Below are 13,374 nucleotides of genomic sequence, written 5' to 3' on the forward strand. Positions count from 1 at the left end.
TTAAAAACTTGAAAAGTATTAATTTAAGGTACATTTAGAACAGATAAAAATGTGCGATTAATCACAAGTCAACTCATGAGATTCATGCATTTAATCGTGATTAAAAAAAAGAATCGATTGACAGCCCTAATATATATATATATATATATATATATATATATATATATATATATATATATATATATATATATATAATAAATTTGATGAATTAAATGTTCAAAAGAACAGCACTAATATAAAAATAGAAACTTTACTGTTGCTTTTGATTACTTTAATCCATCCTTGCTGAATAAAAGTATTCCTTTATTTCAAAAATGTAAAAAAATTTAAATAATTATACTGCCTCCAATTTTGAACTGGAGTGTAGTTTTAAATGTTTTTGAGCAGTAATTAAAAAGTCAATATGCCAAAAAACCTCAAGGGTTTAATCATTGCTGCATTAAAGTTAAGAAATTCGGGCAAACAATATATGACTATTATGTAATAATGAATAATATTATTCTACTATAATATTGGTTGGAAGACAAATATAATAAATACAGTATTTAATTGGTACAGATTCCAAAAAAAAGTGGAAATGAAAAGTAGACAGAGACTTTTTTTTTTTTTTTTTTAAAGTAAATTTGAGCCCACTTTTAAATGGATAGTTCACTCAAAATTAATTTTGTCATTTACTCACCTTCATCACATTCTAAATCTGTATAACTGTTTTATTTTTTTCTGCGGAACACAAAAGATATTTTGAAGAATTTCCATACATTGTTTTTTGTCAGTGTCAGTGGTCTCCAAAATATCTTTTTTGTGTCTCACAGACGAAAATTATACATACTCAGAATGACAAGAGGATGAATAAATGATGTCATCATTTTCAGTTTTGAGTGAACTATCCCTTTTAAACAGTTCAAAGTGTTAAAACGCTAAAAATTTTCTTTGTTTCCACTTTCCAGGTGCACGTGCTGGGAGAACCTCTGGGAGATTTGGGAACTCTGGTGATTGACTTTGAATGGCCATTTGAGGTAACCAATGGGAAATGGCTGCTGTATCTCACAGAGATCGTGATCAAAGGAGCGTCAGAGTCACGTTGTGTCCCACCAGGGAAGGTTGTCAACCCTCTCAACCTCACAGTGAGTCTTAGGAAATCCTACAGCAGTAACTCATTTCCAGTTTCATTCACTCCATTCAACTGTCGTCCTACATCATCTCTTCCAGTTGTCAGATCGAGCTACCAGACGGTCCAAAAGAGAGTTGGAGTCAGGATATCCACATGCAGAAGCTTCTGTCACCGTCCAGGCACCTCGTAAAGTGCCCCATTTTCTGGTGAGGGAGGCGTCTGCTCTGATTTTCATGCTGTCCCACCAGTTTTTTCATCATATCAATGACAAATGTCAAAAAGCATGTCTTTTATCTCTGTTCAGGAGTGTTCAAAGCAGAAGGCTCGCTGCATGACCTTCTCCTGCCCACTGCACAACATGTCGACTCAGGCGGAGATCAGAGTCAGGTCTCGTGTGTGGAACAGCACCTTGCTGGAGGTTTGTGTTAGTAGCTGTTTGTGAAGTACTCAATAAATGGTGCTCACTGAATGCGTCTCTGTGGTTTTCTGGCAGGATTACGCCAATGCCCTGCGAGTGGAAGTGAAGGGCCAGGCCACGCTGAGACTGCTGACAGATAAACCGGCCATCAGAATGGACAACCAGATCAGAGAGGTCAGAGCTGTTCGCATTAAAGTTCACCCAATAATGATTTATCTACTTCATAGTTCATAATTTCCTCAGACTGTCAAACTCAAGAAATACACTGTAAAACACTATGAAAGCAGTCTAGATGACTTTACCTCGCCGTATTGTAAGTCTTCTAAAATATAATGGAATTTAGTGCACGAGTCATATGAACTGGGGTTTAAAAGACAATTCATATTCAGAAATAGTATTGCTTTGACTGCACTGACACTATCAAAAAAGAACAAAACTCGAGCTGGATAATGATACCGTTGCCTTCTGTTGAGCTGCTTCACAGTTGAATTTGAAGTTATTTCATAATTTATGACCTTTGCAATATTGACACAGTTATTGAATTATCTCTGTTCAGGAGTGTTCTAGCTGAAGCTGAGCTGAACAATAACACTGTTGTCCTGTGTAGAGCTGCTGTGAATCAGATTTGTTTCATAATTGGTCAACTCTGCAACATCAACATCGTTACTGAACTGAACTGAATCAATATTGAACCAAATTAAGAGACAGTGGCACTATTGTCTTCTGCAGAGCTGCTGTGAAACAAATTTGTTTTGATTATTGATAAACTTTGCATTTAACATCAACAATGTTAGTGAACTGAGATAACACTGGATGAAATTCAGCTGAATAATGACCGCTGTCTTCTATAGAGCTGCTTTACAGTTTAATAACTGTTGAATTTTACAGCATTAATGGTTATTTTCCTGTTTATTACTGGAGGCTGTTTTATAAAAATAACTTGACTTCTGAAACCGTTTTGATAACTGTGAAATACAGTGCAAAATATAAGTCATTACTAATTTTGACATGAAGGAGCCAATGATAGCTGTGCCAGTGGCGCTCTTGCGTTCCTCCCCCGTTCCACAGACACCTGCTGATTGTTGACTCTGTCTGGGTCCTGATCAAGGCTGTCTCCATGGCAGCTTGCTGTGTCGCTATCACATTCTGCGGACTGAGACAACTTGATTTGAATGCCAGCGTGGCGACTCTCCAGGCCTACAAATACACAAACTCTTACATACATACACACACATACGCACATATATACAGATATGCATTCACCTACCCACCCTGATCCCACGCCTTCGCCGCTTTGTACAAGCGGGTCTGTGACCAGCGCCGAGAATGTCTGCAGGACCGGATGGCTGCTTGCCGGAGCTGGATTACCTCCCCTGTTGCAAAGTCGTGTGTCTATGTTGTATTGATTATGTGCTTTTGTTCTCACACTGTACTCCCAAAGGAGCATAGTTTGGGGGTTATTTTTTTTCTCCCCCCCTTCCTCATGTTATGCTGTATTTCTTCCTCAATACCTACATTTCACTGCTAGTTATACTCTGTATAATTGTGTATGTGACAAATAAAATTACTATTACTATTACTATTACCGTATTTGATATGAGAGCTATGAAAAGATGAAGATTTTTAGTAAATAATGACATAAATTGGTCTGTTTCTCACACAACATGATTAAATGACTTCAAAATACTTTGTTCACAAGTCATATGAACTCCTTTTTGTGTCCTGTTCAGAGCTTGAAAGCATATAGTCACTCTAAATAATTTTTTTCTGTGTTCCGTGGGTTTTAAATGACATGAAGGTGAAGTTTGGATAAACAAATCCTTTTAAATATTCTCAGTGTAACTGCTAATGGCATTGCTGAAAGCTCATCTAATTGAATTGTCTGTAGTTTTCAGTAAACATTGATCCGGTGCTGGGAGAGGAGATGCCGTATGAAGTTCCTCTTTGGATCATAATTGTTGCAGCGGTTGCAGGGATACTGTTATTAGGCATCATCAGTCTCATTCTGTGGAAGGTATTTGCACTTTTATATTTGGTCAACATTCCATCAAGATCAAATCAAAATTTTCCAAACAAAACAAAACAAAAACAATTCCCATTATTTAGAATGATCTGAAATCCAGGTCACAATTGGGCTGGGAAGTGTTATGATAGTAGAAATGTGTCACCTGAGGAATTCTGCTAGCACAGCATACAGTAGTATGTTTGTGTGCAGATACAGATACAGTTTATTATATTAAAAATTACTATAAAATTCCACTGATGTGTGGTAATGTGTGTATACATCAGCTATTTTATGCTCAACATTTTATAATATTGGTTGTATTTTGTTTTTAAGTCAAGTGTTGCATAATGTTGGGTTAAGCTTTGTTTTTGTTTTTTCACTGATGCCAGATTTTTTTGTTATAAATAATTTTATGTTGTGGTGTGCATCCATTAGTTTCCAAACAAAAGAGCAAATAATGAAACGAGATTAAGTATTTACTTCACTGGTTAATCAAAAAGGAGCACAAGCACATTATTTGAACAAATTATTATATTGTGATATACACTACAATTTAAAAGATTGGGGTTGGTGAGATTTTTTAATGTTTATGAAAAGTCTCTTCTTCTCAGGCTGCATTTATTTGATCAAAAATACAGTAATATTGTGAAATATATTGCAGTTTTAAGGTTAATTCCTGTGAAAAAAAAGCTGAATTTTCAGCATCATTACTCCAGTCTTCAGTGTCACATGATCATTCAGAAATCATTCTAATATGCTGATTTGTTGCTCCAAAAAATAATGTAAGGATTATTTGATGAACAGAATGTTCAAAAGAACAGCATTTATTTGAAATAGAAAACTTTTGTCGCTTTTGAGTTGAATGTGTCCTTGCTGAATAAAACATCATTCTAATCCCAAACTTTTGAAATGTACCATTACATAAAATTACTCATAGCGTGAAATTAGATTTTGGTCACACTGCCCACTTTTAGGCACTGTTCCTAAAACATTTATTTTTAAATTAGAACTTAACCAGGGACGGTTAATAAACGTAAATAAAAGGACATATTTAAACCACATGCTCGCAGTCCACGAAATTCAGTTTGACCCCGTGCACTCTTGATGTGAAATGTCACTGCCTCTTGTTATTTAAATCAGTAATAAATGTCCCGCCTTGGGCTCCGCCCCTCCTCCACAGTGCGGTTTCTTCCGACGGGCCAGCAGGAGGGAGATGTATGAGGCCAAATCCCAGAAAGCAGAAATAAAGATCCAGCCCTCTGAGACAGAGTGGCTGACGGAGGAATACTGAGCCTGCGGGGGCCCTCGGGCCACTATGGCAGCACTGTTAGGGCCCTTCGGTAAAGCAGACCCTGGAGAGCTCTCTAGTTACTATACGCTTTTTCTGACTTCACTTCGCAAATCTTTTTTCTGGCATTCCTTCCCTGCCAGAGTCAAATAACAATCTTTTCATTTCTCATTCTCCGTCTTGCTCAATAACCCTTAATATTCCCAGAGAAGTACAGCTCAAATGGGAATCTCAATGCACTTTTTCCACTAATTAAATGTTTTTACATGTTTTGTGTACACTAATTTCAACTAATCCTAATTGAAGCATGAAGATTAGTTTTTTCCCCATTCTTTAATAATGTCTATGCATTTAAAGGGTTACTCCAACCCAAAATGAAAATTTTGTCATTAATCACTTACCCCCATGTCATTCCAAACCCGTAAAAGCTTTGTTCGTCTTCAGAACACAATTTAAGATATTTTGGGTGAAAACCGGGAGGCTTGTGACTGTCACATTGACTGCCAAGTAAATAGTACTGTCAAGGCCCAGTAAAGTATGAAAGACATTGTCAAAAACGATGTTACGTCAAAATTACATCACTGTAATTTTACGAAGCTACGAGAAAACTTTTTGTACGCAAAGAAAACAAAAATAACGACTTTATTCAACAATTCGTCTCCTCCATGTGTAACAGACGTAGGCAAGTAAGTGCTGGTGCGTGTAAACCTCACTCCCCTGATCTCAAAAAGAGGCGCTCTGGCGACTGACGCTAGAGGCCGTGGCCTTTAGCCTCCTCGTTAGAGCGCCCGACTCCCGCGCCGGAGACCGCGGTTCGAATCCCGCTCGGAGCGAGGCGAAGTAGAACCGTTACATTGGTGCCGTGACCCGGATGGGAGTGAGGTTTAGGGGGGTGAGTGTAACAGACGTAGGCAAGTAAGTGCTGGTGCGTGTAAACCTCACTCCCCTGATCTCAAAAAGAGGCGCTCTGGCGACTGACGCTAGAGGCCGTGGCCTTTAGCCTCCTCGTTAGAGCGCCCGACTCCCGCGCCGGAGACCGCGGTTCGAATCCCGCTCGGAGCGAGGTGAAGTAGAACCGTTACATTGGTGCCGTGACCCGGATGGGAGTGAGGTTTAGGGGGGTGAGTGTAACAGACGTAGGCAAGTAAGTGCTGGTGCGTGTAAACCTCACTCCCCTGATCTCAAAAAGAGGCGCTCTGGCGACTGACGCTAGAGGCCGTGGCCTTTAGCCTCCTCGTTAGAGCGCCCGACTCCCGTGCCGGAGACCGCGGTTCGAATCCCGCTCGGAGCAAGGTTGAAGTAGAACAGTTACACATGTCACCGTAGCACCATTTTGGAGAGTATCCACTGGACGCAAATAGTGTATGCTGCTCTGTGTCAGCCGCGCCACACGGATACGTTTTCAATGATTATTTACGCTTTGATTTGAACAAAAGCAGCGTATCCATGACTGACACATGACAGCACTATTTGCATCCAGTGTAAACTCTCCAAAATGGAGCTACAGTGGAGACGAACTGTTGAATAAAGTCGTTATTTATGTTTTCTTTGAGTACAAAAAGTATTCTCGTAGCTTTGTAAAATTGCGGTGACGAATTTTTGACGTAACATCGTTTTTGACAATGTCTTTCATACTTTTCTGGGCCTTGACAGTACTATTTACTTGGCAGTCAATGGGAGAGTCACAAGCCTCCTGGTTTTCATCCAAAATATCTTAAATTGTGTTCCGAAGACGAACGAAGCTTTTACGGGTTTGGAACGACATGGTGATTAATGACAATTTTCATTTTGGGGTGGAGTTACCATTTAAACAGTGCTTCAAGGAATAGTTAACCAAAAAATGAAAATTTACCGGATATTTACTCACCCTCAGGCCATCCAAGATGTAGGTGAGTTTGTTTCTTCATCAGAACAGTTTTGTAGAAATTTAGCATTACATCACTTGCTCACCAATGGATCCTCTGCAGTGAATGAGTGCCGTCAGAATGAGCGCACAAACAGCTGATGAAAACATCACAATAATCCACATGAATTGAGTCCATCAAGTAACGTTTAGTGAAGTGAAAATCTGCGTGTTTGTAATAAACAAATCCATCAAGACATTTTTACTTAAAACCGACTAAAACATGAATCCTCTATCCATAATATTGCTTTATCCAGTGAAAAAGCAATTTCTCTGAATCAGGAGAGAAATATGCACAGATCAAGAAATGTTTAAAAGCCAAAAAAAATATGTTAGTGGATTTTGATGTGAGAGGACAACAGGGGATGGACGTTTTCACTGGAGGAACCATTATTCTAGATGATAATCAACAGTTTAATGTTAAAACGTGATTTGTTTCATTCTGAAATAATTCACCCAAAAATTAACATTCTGTCCTCATTTACTTACCCTCTCGTCATAGTATTTATAAAATGTATCAAATGGCTTCAGAAGACTTGAAATATAGAGTCACATGTCATAAGAACTCCTTTTATGATGCTTTTATGGCGCTACAGGGATGTCTTGAGGGTGAATAACTGCTAACATTTAAAATCTTATTACTTTTTTTTACTGTTAAAGTTTCATTACAAAGCATATCCATCACTCTTGCCTGAAACGTTTCTTTGATTCTCTGTCTCGAGCAGTGCAGTTTCTTCAAAAGGACCGTTTACTACAGGATAATGCCAAAGTACCATGGAGTGAAAGTACGCAAAGAGGAACGATATAACTTGGCCTTTCAGCCCGAGCAAGAACTCAGCAAGAAACTCTGGGTCACCAACTGGACAGAAATGCATGAATATTACTACTGACCTCTTCACCTCTCTCCGTCCAGAGCCAGGGGAACGTGATGATTGGAGGACGTCTTTTATTAACCCCGTCTCAACACAACAGACACTGGACACTGGCGTTTGGAGCCGCAACTCACGCAGTGAGAACATTTTGAAATGTTTGTTGGTCTGTGTGCAATATCATGATGTGTAGACCATTAAACCGCTTTCAACGAAGCCAGAGTACTGTCTGGGATATCCTTGACTTAGCAACTGATTTATTTTCCTAGTTTCAAATCTTCATGATGCTTTGTGTGCTTCATTGCATTTTAAATTTCATTCCATTGTAATATTTTTTTAATGTCACTATAATAGTTCCCCTTTCCAGAGCCTTGGGGCATTTTACTCATTGAGATTAGATATTTTCCATCATGCTATAACTGATCTGAAACCAGTTCTGATCGAACAGCACTGAGGAAATAGACTAGATTTTCAAGTTCCAGTTGTTTTGTCTTTGGATGTTTATTTTGTAAAACTGTGTAAGAACTGCTCCATTTTTTTTTCCAGTTACTTCCTCCCATGGAGGAAGACTACAGTGTTTAAGTGTGTGAAATCTTTGCCCAAACCATCATGTTCCTGTCAGCATTAGTAGGGTGAATCTCTTGAAGTTGGGTCAATCTCAAATTACAAAAAAAATAGAAAGTGTGTATCTAGTCCTACATTTTTATTTTAAATTTAATTTTTAAATATATATAAGCTTAATTTAGGACTTTTTTTTTTACATTGTGAAGCAATTTTACGACAATTATGCACAATTCTCATTACTGCAATGCGACAAAAACAAAACAAAAAAACATTTGTATTGTATGAGCAAAAATCAAAGCTGATTTGGTCAATAATATATATATCCCTGCCCCAAAATTCACTTAATGTTTGATGACTCAATGTTGATTATTTTTGTATGATTTTGTGGTGTAATATGATGCAAGTGTCAACTTCAAATCTTTGAACTACTCAAATAGTATTGTATTGATCCTCTTTTTTGCGCCGAACAGCTACTAGAAACTACTGTTGATTTTATGTTTGAACAAATGCTATAAATTTTATAAAAAAAGATGTACATGTACTGCCAATCCACAAGGATTGTTGCAGGGTTCAGTTCAGCTCAGATCAGTCCACTTTCAGTAATGGGAATACTGAAAATGTTCACATCGTTAATTGCTTGAAGAAGTTTTATATTTTAGTGAAATTTAATATAATCAAGTGGTGGATTAGAGTAGATTGTCAGAAAGAAGCCCACATTGGTTGACTCGTTTAGTTATTAAAGGGGAGTTGAATACTAAACCACTAGAGTTCATTACATTCTGAGCAAATGCTTGTATACATCAGACCTGGGTATATACTGTATGTCCACACAGGAAAAAAAATGATGGTCTGTAAGGTCTTTTTTTATATATATTGTACTGATATTAAATGTTTTTTTTTTTTTATTATTGAAGTCTCATTTTTATGAAATGTTCCTGCACTCAGGCAATACACAAAGCCAGAACGTCTGTATAATTCTTTATATTCTATAAAGATTTACCAGTAAAATCAATCAGAAATGCATACAGCTAAGACTATTCAAATACTTGAAACAGCAGTCAAACATTTAAAAACAAATTTTACAAATAAATTACAAGTTACCTTTCATTGCATAGTCAAACAAATTTGACCAAAAATAATAAATATACATTACATTCAAAAAGAGGTGGATTTTGTCAGAAAGAAATGACTGCATGGTACGAATAGAATGTGTTCCTTTTTAAGGATTTTACTTAAGCTCCATCTGAGACATTGATTTGTCCTGTAAGCGTTTAGTTTTCCTGTATCTGTAGACTAAATAGATGATGCCAAGCAGGAAGACGATGCTCAGAACCAGGAGAATCCACTGTCCCGCCAAAGCGCCTGCCTCATCCACACTCAAACCCAGGAAACTGACTGCTTTCGGCTTCTCTTCCATCACTGAAGTGACTGAAACAAGCAGGTGAGAAGTGTGTGAGCATTTTACTAGTGTTAAAAAGTGCTATGATCTGGATTTTTGTTATTGAAGTTAAACTTTTGCGCTTGTTAACACATGATGTTACTTAGCAGACAAATAACTTCGAATTACAGAAAAAAATATAATAAATATACACTATAATTAATCTTATATAGATACTTTAATAAACCTCAAATGAAGTTTAAAATCCTAATATTAGTGACATTTCTGACCCTGGGACTTGTCATTTCCATCATAAGTAGAATAGAACAGAATGGAATGTAGTGATCAGTATTGGGGACAGATTATTTAAAAAAAATATTACAAATTGTCCATACACAGAAAGTTGGTTGAAAACTGTGTCCTTATTATGTTATGAATCTTTTTTATCGTATTTTATACATTTTATATTATTATACAAAGTCTTGTGTGATGGTAATGACAGCAATATTGGGGACAGAGATTCTGTTGTTATAAATAATAAAATTGTACATATACAGTGCCAAGTATAAGTGAAATGTGATCCGTAAGCCCTAAACACACTGCACGATTTTCGGCTGTCCCAGACAAAAGATTGGCACCGTGAAACCATCGTGGCCAATCAGAAATCACCACGATTGCTTCACGATGCCAGTCTTTCATCTGGGACAGCCAAAAATATAGACATAGGGAATGGAGTCAGAAGGGAAAGGAATTAGTCAGAAAGGCAGAAATTCTGACAAATTTTACTTTTCAGCACAGAAAATTCAAAAATAAAATAGATAAAAAAAAAAAAATACAATTACAATTATATTCCATTCCTCAAAAAAAATTTTTTTTTTTTTTTTTCAGAAAATAAACTTTCCTTATTTGAATAATCCCCCAAATCCAGTGGTTTACAATTGAGTTGGAGCTTCAGTATCTTGGAAAGTTATAGAGATTGGCTTCCTAACATTCAAATTTTACTCTGCTCCAATTAATTTGACTGAAATCCATCCCAGTTTCCCAGCTGAAGCACATTTATTTTTCAATAAAACACAGGAAATTGAGTGGTAAACCAACATTTGTCGATTCATGAACTCCAAGCTTACTTTTATAAGGCGTCCAATCGTACTCTGGCCATCCCAGGACGTCACCGTTCTTTTTGTTCTCCTCTTCAAGCCACTCGATGAGCGGTTGGAAATACTCCATCAGAGGCTGGACTGACATTTTGGGCTGGCCAGTAATCAAAGTCATGGCTTCGGGCCAGGGTTTACTGAAGCCCATCTTCATCACATCACTGAGGAGGAGGGAGTAGAGCTCTTTTACTCGCAAGCAAAAATTATGCGAATCTATAAAATCTTACTACTTTATTGCTCCTAGTGCTTGTAAAAACTGGAAACAGTTCTCAATGATTTACTGACCCCAGGAGTTTCCCTGCTGCTTTGGACTGGTAGATGTCACAGTTGTGGAGCGGAGCTGGCTGACCGGCAGCTTCACACAGGGCTTTGTGGAACTGGAACTGAATTACAAAACTCACAAAGTACCTTTGGAGCCAAATCAAATAAACGGTCAATCCAAAGGCTTATTTGATTACATGAGTTGTGTAAACATGATAGATGCAAGATCTTTCCACATTAGTGATATATTGTATTGTCTACCTGACGTAGGGCACATTAGCTGGGATGTGGAACTTTGCACCAGGGTCGAAGTCTTCCTCAGTGCGAGGTACAGGTGGACACAATCCTTGATACTTCATTCTGTTAGTATAAAATACACAAAATCAACTCTGGTATAACTGTTCATATTGCACAGCTTTGATGTTAATATAACTGATTATCAAACAACAACAACTAGGGGTGCAACAGTACACCGATATGGATCAATGCATCAGTTAAATGATGTATCAATGAAACACGTAAAAAATCATGTATACAGTATTTTTTAAGATGCACCTTTATTTTGACACTTGCGTTTGATACATCTGCATTGCCTCTGAGCTGTCATTAAATATTTGAAAAGTTTAAACAACTTTATTTTTAAAATGGCTTGCTCTGTTTATTTATTTTCTATGTATTTTTTGGAAAACATGGATGGAAATTAATGTAGGCTAATATTTATTATTTAATTTATTATTATTTAATTTTTATTTATTTATTATTTTTTATTTAAACACACACACACACACACACGCATTTGACCCTCTATCAATTGCATATTTATTCTCTAACTGTTAGCTTTTCTTGAAAAACTAACACTAGCTTTCTTTTTTCTATTCTATCTATTTGTTTGTCTTTGGATAAAAGCGTCTGCTAAATGACTAAATGTAAATGTAATATTCTTTTTAAAAATGTTTTTTATGAACTGTATTATTATTATTGTTGTTATTATTATTTTGAGAGGTACATTTTACTGTAGTAATACATGTTATAATTTCTTCAAGCTAATCCGAACTTTTATTTTCAAGGGTCTTGAAGACCGTTAACGATATGATTACAGCAACGAAGCTTCGAATCAATTAAATCAACATGATTTCGAAGCATTGGAAACACCTCACGCCTGTTGGTCAAAACTGTTTAACTACAACAAAAAAAGCTTTTACAAACCCAAAAAGCAAATGTCTAATTGAAATGATAATATCTCAAATGCAATTAACAAATCATTAAATACCATTAAATTAAATGAAGAATACGAACCACTGAAATTCTGAAACTTTTGAAACAGTTATGATGTAACGAAGCATCGTTTAGTGAAATCACGTGACTTTGGCAGTTTGACTCGCGCTCCGAACCACTGGTTCGAAAACAAATGATTCGCAAAGGTTCTAGTAGCAGTGCTTCAAATGCGCCCGTCAGCTATCTGACGATAGTTTTGATGGTGAAATGCCTCTCAGAGAAGGTATGGAGATGAAGTTCATTTGTTGATGTCCTCATATTTTGAGACTGCAGAGGCTGAAGAAGACACGAGCGTCAAGCGTGTTGCAATTTGTACGTTAATAGCGGTCTTTTGCGCTTTAATATTCTCCGACAGTAGTCCATATCGCTATTTGATTAAGTATACAGCCCTGCTTTTCATTAATTTATCTGCATTTTGTCCGTCCACGTTGTCCTCACTATCTAAATCATAGTGCCCTATTAACAGCAACGTTACTTTTTGATTAATGGAAAAAGAGTCACCTCAGGTTCCACCACTCTTTGTTGTACTCTGAGCTTGAGATCCTGCCATCAAACACCTTCCACCTCCACTGGTCCATTAGGTAGCCAAAAGGCAGGAAGGCAATCTTATCCAAGGCAATGCTCATCAGGAAGTTGATGGTGCTTTCTACAGACCAGTAAGACACTTAGGTTTTGAACTAGCATTGTATGTGTTTTGCTGCAAGCTTCTTTGTAGATGTATGAGCTGTACCTTTATTGTCGTCCACCTTGTCCAGCAGGCCAATGCTCTGGAGATGTTTAGGTGTGGAAACGGACAGGGCCAGTACGTCACCAATGGCCTCGTGGAATCCAGGGTTGGCGCCGTCGCGGAAAGAGATGGGTTGATCCTTATACTGCAGGAAGTACTGAACGTGGCCCATTTCATGGTGCACGGTGATGAGGTCGTCCATGGTCACCACCGTGCACTGCTTGATCCTTGAGATGGGAAAAGTTAACAGTGAGGTTCACAAGATAACACGTGGAAAGGAAAAGGCTAGAAAGTTGTTGTTTCAGATGTCTTTACAACTATAGCATCCTCTCTTTATAAAAATGAACAACAGGAGTGGTTGAAATTAGGGTTTGTTTGGCCAGGGAGACATATTAGGACAGTTCATGAGAAATAGGCTCAG

At 37.4% G+C, this 13,374-nt stretch overlaps 2 protein-coding genes across 2 annotated transcripts in view; one reads left to right on the plus strand and one right to left on the minus strand.

The window, feature by feature from the left end:
- The window catches only part of LOC306852137 (integrin alpha-3-like), a 49,462-nt gene extending 40,395 nt beyond the window's left edge, over nt 1-9,067 (plus strand). The window contains exons 20-26 of the mRNA XM_079388797.1: nt 948-1,124; nt 1,210-1,317; nt 1,416-1,529; nt 1,605-1,703; nt 3,418-3,543; nt 4,715-4,874; nt 7,451-9,067. Coding sequence (XP_079244923.1) covers nt 948-1,124; nt 1,210-1,317; nt 1,416-1,529; nt 1,605-1,703; nt 3,418-3,543; nt 4,715-4,825 — 735 coding nt within the window. The 3' untranslated portion in view covers nt 4,826-4,874; nt 7,451-9,067. The remainder of the gene's footprint in view (nt 1-947; nt 1,125-1,209; nt 1,318-1,415; nt 1,530-1,604; nt 1,704-3,417; nt 3,544-4,714; nt 4,875-7,450) is intronic.
- Nucleotide 9,068: 1 nt separating this feature from the next.
- Nucleotides 9,069-13,374, minus strand: part of LOC306852139 (angiotensin-converting enzyme-like) — a 40,745-nt gene continuing 36,439 nt past the window's right edge. The window contains exons 20-25 of the mRNA XM_079388800.1: nt 12,957-13,180; nt 12,728-12,872; nt 11,213-11,311; nt 10,976-11,098; nt 10,664-10,851; nt 9,069-9,586 (exon numbers count right to left, since the gene is read on the minus strand). Of these exons, the coding sequence (XP_079244926.1) occupies nt 9,387-9,586; nt 10,664-10,851; nt 10,976-11,098; nt 11,213-11,311; nt 12,728-12,872; nt 12,957-13,180 (979 nt within the window). The 3' untranslated portion in view covers nt 9,069-9,386. The remainder of the gene's footprint in view (nt 9,587-10,663; nt 10,852-10,975; nt 11,099-11,212; nt 11,312-12,727; nt 12,873-12,956; nt 13,181-13,374) is intronic.

The sequence above is a fragment of the Barbus barbus genome (genome assembly GCF_936440315.1).
Source record: "Barbus barbus genome assembly, chromosome: 32".
NCBI lineage: Eukaryota > Metazoa > Chordata > Actinopteri > Cypriniformes > Cyprinidae > Barbus > Barbus barbus.